General features: G+C 40.5%; 2 protein-coding genes across 3 annotated transcripts in view; one reads left to right on the top strand and one right to left on the bottom strand.

Annotated features, from left to right (window-relative positions):
- Positions 1–1350, top strand: part of LOC110262645 — a 4445-nt gene extending 3095 nt beyond the window's left edge. For both annotated transcript variants that reach the window (XM_021103092.1, XM_021103093.1), the window contains exon 2: positions 15–1350. Coding sequence is in view for 1 of the 2 variants with exons in the window: in XM_021103093.1 (XP_020958752.1) it covers positions 15–439 (425 nt within the window). In the remaining variant the exon portion in view is untranslated. The remainder of the gene's footprint in view (positions 1–14) is intronic.
- Positions 3241–5315, bottom strand: LOC107641413. Its single transcript, XM_016344906.1, has 3 exons — positions 4913–5315; positions 3699–4828; positions 3241–3549 (listed from the first exon to the last, which is right to left on the bottom strand). The coding sequence occupies exons 1-3, from the start codon at positions 5313–5315 to the stop codon at positions 3241–3243; spliced, it is 1842 nt and encodes a 613-aa protein (XP_016200392.1).

Genomic DNA, 6834 nt, shown 5'->3' with positions numbered 1-6834 from the left:
TATGTTTTCTTCAGGTGGGAAGTATCCTGGCGTTTCTGCTGCATCGCTAAGGACGCGGTTTAAGAATAAAAATTTGGAGAAAGAGGTGTCGTCATCTAATGCTGAGAAGGTTGTTGGTACTGGCGAGGTTTCGCAGCCTCGACAAGGGCGGAGGAAAGTTATCGCGAAGAAAAGGAAGAAGTCCGAGCTTGTGGAATTATCAGATGATTCTGATGAGAAAGAGTTTGGGGTTCCTCTTGAAGAGTTACAGGCTTTTATGGGGAATCAAAAAAGGCTGCACGAGATTTCTGAGGAAAGTGAGGCGTTTTCGGTGTGGGGAAAGGAATATCCTTACATGGCTGTTGTGGATGAGTATTGCCAATCGTCGGCCGATGTAACTCTTGCCAAGGAGGTCGGGGATGTGGCTGTTGGGCAATATATGCAGGTAACAAGTTATTGATGTTTTCCTTATTTTTCCTTTTGTTTTCTTATGAGTTTGTTTTGCCCTCCAGGTTGTTGGGTTGTGCCTTGCAAGTCTGGGTCGAAGTCAGGAATTGAAACATAAGGGAGTGGCTGCTGAGAAAGGTGAGGTATCTGTTTTGAAGGAAGAGTTGATTAAGTGTAAGAATCTTGCTGCTGAGCTTCAAGCTCGTTTGACTGAGACCGAGAAGTTGCTGAGGGAGACTAAGGAAAGTTATGCTAAGGATGTTGAGGATTTGAAGAAGAAGGAAAGCGATCTGGTGAACGTGCAAAATCGGTTGATTGAGGTGACTGCTCAGCTTAAGGATATGGAGAAGAAAAAGGTGGATGAGATTTTGGACTCGTTTGTTGAAGGTTTTGAAAGGGCAAGGTTGCAGGTGAAGTTTTTGGTTCCGGATGCCGATCTTTCTGGCATGGATCCTGGGAAGATAGTTCGAGATGGTCAGTTGATTGAGGATGATGGGGATGCGGAAGATGAGGCCGATAATGTTTAGGTTGTTATGAAAAGACCTTTGTGAATTTGTTTTTTGTTATTGTAATCTGACTGTTTTTTGTAAGCGGATAATAGTATGGCTCCTGTTTTTTAGCCTTTTTAAAATTGACTTGTTTGAAAATTTGGTGCTTTTTATAAAAAGCTGTTTGCATTGTTCGGATATATTTCCAAGTTTATTGGCGTTTTAGAATTATTTGATAATTGCCTTTGGAGCTTGGACGAGAATTGGCATTTGTCCGAGCTGGATTGATAGTTTGATAAGATCGATTTGATAGAAAGGATAGGACATTTGTTCGTCCCTTATATATTCGGAATTGTTTCATACAAAGGTGCAGGTAGGCTAGCCTCGTTAAAACCTCTCCAAGCAAAACCTTTTGGGATAAAATCTTGGCAGTAGGTTTTCTGTTTGCTGTCGTGTGTTAAAGTCGGCCAGAAAAATCCAGCCCGGAGGACCTTTGATGCTAGGCTCCGAGCTCCTGTGTGTGTCCCGCAGATTCCCTCGTGTGCCTCGGCTAAAGCTATTTCTGCTTCGGATTTGTTGAGACATTTGAGTAGTGGCCGGGTATAACCTCGTCGATACAGTTCTCCATTTAGGATTGTGAAGAAGGATGCTTGCCGCCGAAATTTTTTACTGTTTTCGACCCCTTCTGGTACAACACCTGTTTCTAGATAGTGTATAAAGTTCGTCCCCCAATCTGTTTCCTATGAAACACTTAATACATTTATCAGAGTAACAGTGGGTGATGTTATTGTGAACTGGTGTAGTGTGGTTAGCGTAGACTGAGTACTGCCGAGCTTAGATAAGAGATCTGCTCTCTGGTTTTGTTCTCGAGGAATATGTTCTATTTCAAATTTGATAAATTTCTTTGAAAGTTTCTTTACTAGTAGCAGGTATTTAGAGAGTAGAGGATCTTTTACCTGGAAGAGGTTATTTACCTGCTGTACGACTAACAAAGAGTCACAATATACCTTGATCGTCGATATTTGAAGATCTGAGCAAAGTCTGAGTCCGGCGAGTAGTGCTTCATACTCGGATTGGTTGTTGCTTGCTTTGAAGGCTAAGTGTATTGAGTGTTCCAATATGAATCCGTCGTCGGCTTCAAGACGAATTCCTGCACCACAGCCTTCTTGATTTGAGGAGCCGTCGACAAATAAAATCCATTGTTTTGCATGATCTTCTTCAGATGGTATGGTAAGTTCGGCAATGAAATCTGCCAGGAATTGTGACTTGATTGGTCCTCTGGATTGGTATCTGATGTCGAATTCAGACAGTTCGACTGCCCATTTAATTAGTCGTCCTGCAACTTCTGGTTTGTATAGCACTTGTCTTAGTGGGTGATCTGTTCTGACATGGATAACGTGGCTCTGGAAATAAGGTCGGAGACGTCACGCCGAGAATATAAGTGCCAACGCGAGCTTTTCAATTCTTGGATAATTAAGTTCGGCATGCTGTAGAGTTTTGCTAACAAAGTACACTGGATGCTGAACTTTGCTTCTTTCTGTAACAAGGGCTGAGCTTATTGCCCAATCAGTTACCAATAAATATAGAAATAAATCCTCCCCTTGTATGGTGGGGTTGGCCATGTCTAGCACTGCTCGGCATTTGTCTGGGTTTGCCTCTTACCCCCTTGGACGGCGAAGGCACATTTCTCGGGGTTGAGGCGCATGTTGTATCTGCGGATTTGGCCGAATATTTCTGTTAGGTCTGTGATGTGGTTATCTCCGGTTTTTGTCTTGGCGACCATGTCGTCGACATAAACTTCGATATTCCTGCCGATTTGTTTGACGAACACTTTATCCATAAGACGTTGGTAAGTTGCACCTGCGTTCTTTAATCCAAATGGCATAACTTTATAACAATAATTGACGAAATCAGTGATGAAAGCCGTTTTATCTTGGTCGGAGGGGTGCATGAGTATTTGATTATACCCTGAATACGCGTCCATAAAACTTAAAGTAGCGTAGCCCGATGCGTTGTCTACTAAAGAGTCTATGGACGGTAGAGGGTAGGAATCCTTTGGACATGCTTTGTTTAAATCAGTGAAATCGACGCACATGCGCCACTTACCGTTTTGTTTCCTTACCATTACCACATTGGCTAGCCAGGTAGTGAATCTGATCTCTTTGATAAATTCGGCGTTGATGAGCTTTTGTGTTTCCTCCAGTGATGCTTTCCTTTTTTCTTTGCCGAGTTTTCGTTTCCTCTGTTGGATTGGTTGGGCTGAGGAGTTTATTGCTAGTTTATGACTGATGACTTGTGGGTCAATGCCGGGCATGTCAGCAGGTTTTCAGGCAAAAAGCTCGGCGTTTTCTTGTAGGAAGGATGTTATGGCCTGTAACTCAGCCGTGTTGATTGATGTACCTACATATGTGAATTTGTTAGGGTCATTGTTGAAATATACTTTTTGTAAGTCGTCGGATGGTTTCGGGCGCTCGAGGAAATCAGCTCTTGGGTCGAGGTCGGCCAGTATGCCTTCCTTCTGGTTGAGGTCGACATTGTTGACTTGTTGTGTTGCACGGTTTTGGAATTTTAAACTGATGTTGTAACACTGTCGCGCCTCCTTATGGTCTCCATGGATTGTTGCGACCTGATCGCCCTGCACTGGAAACTTCACACAGAGATGAACTGTAGATACAATGGCGCCGAATTTATTCAAAAAAGGTCGGCCAAGAATAAGGTTATATGGGCTGGAACAATCCACTACTAAATATTGAATATCATTAGTTTTTGAAAAGGGTTGCTCACCCAGTGTGGTCTGTAACCACACTGATCCGAGTATTGGAACTCGTTCTCCTGAGAAGCCGACCAAGTCACCTCCTGCGGTCTGTAGCACGTTGTCGCTGAGCTCATCTTTTGAAATGTGGAGTAAAACAGAACGTCGGCACTGCTCCCAGGATCCAAGAGGACTTTTTTCACTAATAGGTCTCCCAGCTGGAGTGTGATTACCACAGGGTCATCCAGATTTTTTATGTTGGAGTTAAGGTCGGCCTGTGTGAAAGTGACCTCTGGTTGTGGGTTATTGATTGCTACATCTTGCTTTGGTCCTTCTACCGAGCATATTGCTCGGAACGACCTTTTTCTTGCCGAGTTTGAGTATCCCCCACTTGCGTATCCTCCTGAAATACAATTGATTATACCTCGTGGCCTTTCATATTGGCTTGAAGCTGCCTTCTCTTTTCCTCGATTTTGTTCGGAGAGGTCGTTTGTTGTGGAACTGTGGCTGCGCTTTTGGATGTGACCACTAATGTATTTGTCTAGGTGTCCTTGTCTTGCTAGTCGTTCTAAGAGATCTTTGGCGACCACACAATCATCAGTGTTGTGGCCGTGTTTTTTGTGGAAAGTACAGTACTTTGATTTGTCCACATGCTTTGCATCCTGGTATGTGCCGGCCTTTCTTGGTGGCTTAATTAGTTTGGAGTTCAAGATCTCCTTAATTATGTCCTCCCTCTTGGTGTTGAACTGCGTATAAGAATCAAATCTGGGTGTTAGTTTAAAACTTTTCTTAATGGTTGAGCTCTTATCTTCTTCACGGAAGTGTGACTTGTCAGACTTCTGAGCTTGTCTGAGCTCCTCGATGTCAATTTGTCCTTTTGCTTTCTCTCGAAATTCTGCTAGAGTCTTCGGTTTTGCTACTGCGATTGTTTCCTGGAATTTCCCAGGTCGGAGGCCGCTTTTAATTGCGTGTAGATGGACCTCGGGATGGAGATCTGGTATGTTGATTGCGACCTTGGTAAAGCGAGTCATATAGTCCTTTAGGCTTTCGTTCGTTCCTTGCTTGATGGTGTTCAGGTAATCGGAATCGTGCAAGTATATTGCAGATCCGGCGAAATGTTCTTCGAATAACTTCGCCAGCTGATAAAAGCGCGAAATGGAACCTGCAGGCAAAGCACACAACCAATCAAGTGCAGGACCGTCTAAATAATTCGGAAAACAACGACATAAAACTGTATCTGATGCACTATTGACGATCATTATTGATCGGAATTTCTTTATGAACTTCCTTGGGTCTCCGAGTCCATCGTAGGGCGTGAGGGTCAACGGCAGAGTGAACCTCTTCGACAGTTCGAAATTCATTACTTCTTCTGTGAAAGGGCCTACAAGGTCCTCAGATTCTTCTTTCTTGTCTTCGTGCTGCTGCTCTTCATGTTGAGCGGTTTCTGAAACATGGGTCGGTTGGGATTGATGTTCCTCGTCCTCCGCCTGTTGGCGATGAGCATCATTGTGTTCAATCCGAGCATGATTTAGTTCGGCAATTTGAGCAGCCATTATTTGGTTCTCGTCAGCCATCCGCTGATTAGCTTGTTGTAGCTCAGCTACCATTCGCATGAGTTCGGACAGTGATGGAGGCGGTACGTCAGCCATGGATGTAGATGAAAATGATGAGACCAAAAGAAAAATATGATTTCCTCGGCCCCACGGTGGGCGCCAATTGATCTTGCCTGGGAAATAGGTCGGCTTCAATTCCTCAAGGTCAGCCAAGCTATATGCTGCAAGATTGGACGTCCACTCCTCAGAGTCCGAATTTTCCTTTCTCGTTGTAGATGTGAAGGTGTGAGTAATACAAAAGGGGTGGAGTGTACCTGCAAAGGCACTCCAATACTTAAGTCAGTTATGGTGTTAATTCAGAGTGAATGAGAAAAGATACTTTACCTTCTTTTATAGATATTTAATCGTCCGTTATATTCTAGATGATTATTTGACCGTTCTTGATAATTGGTTTTGTAACCGACTTTATTCATACCGTTTGAGACGTCAGTTATAATGTCATTAATTTTGCCGAGTTATAATTCATAAGGGCCGAACAATAACGGCAAAGACGAGTTATGATGATGGTCGGTTATGATTTGTATTAATGGTGACCATATCACTTTATATTTCGAAATAAATTAAATTAAAATATAAGTGAAAAATACTTAATTATCAAATGCATCCCACGAAAATTTATACTTACTTTAAAATAAATGATGTACTGGTTTATTTTAGCTATGCTAATTTCAGATTTTTACTTCGCCATAAATTAATTCTTTTTTTTTTTATTAAAGATATGAGACTCGAACCCACAACTTCTTAATTGAATATGGAGAGAGAGAGACTATGCCATTTGAACTATTACTCATTGGCCGCCATAAATTAATTTCCAACAACTTTAAGTGTTTAATTTTATAATCATCATGGCAGTAAAAGGTGCTAATTTAATCCGTTACCAATCTAATCTATTGCGGATAGGGTCTCAATTAATTCACAACGGGAGTAAGTATAAGTTAGGTCTCAATTAATTCACTGCGAGCAAAGTTGAGTACGAAGTGGGTTGAATATCAACCCTATTTGACAAATCTAATACCTCTCCCTTAATGTAATATAATATTTTATTTATGTTTGTGTTATTAATTTAAAAATTTTTTTATATGAATTAAATATTTAATGATTATATTGTTTATAAGACGATTGTGTTGTTTGAGAAATAATTATGTTGTTTAATTTGTATTAAATTTTTAATTTGTATGTTCGTTAGGTTATATAATAATATTGTATATTTTTTAAAATTCGCGAGTGAGTTAGGGTTGGCAAATTCTACCCATTGTCACTCCTACACTGCAGGATAGTATTTTTTATAAGATGATGAGGAGGATGATGAGAAGAGGAAGATAAAAATTTTAAATTATGTAAAATTTATTAAAAAAATAACACTAAAATTGTTTAAGCTCAACACACAAAATTTTTTAATTTTGACATTAAAATTTTTTAACAATGACACAGAAGATTTCTGAACTAATTAAAAATTATTAGAAATAAAAATAACACCAAAATTTCTTAAAAATAATATCAAAATTTTTCTTAATATATCTTTTTTTTATTTTTTTCTTCATATTTTTTCTTTTTT

This window comes from Arachis ipaensis, chromosome B05 (genome assembly GCF_000816755.2).
Source record: "Arachis ipaensis cultivar K30076 chromosome B05, Araip1.1, whole genome shotgun sequence".
Taxonomy (NCBI): domain Eukaryota; kingdom Viridiplantae; phylum Streptophyta; class Magnoliopsida; order Fabales; family Fabaceae; genus Arachis; species Arachis ipaensis.
Note: the sequence above shows the minus strand (reverse complement) of the source record. Positions and strands in the feature narration are given on the sequence as shown.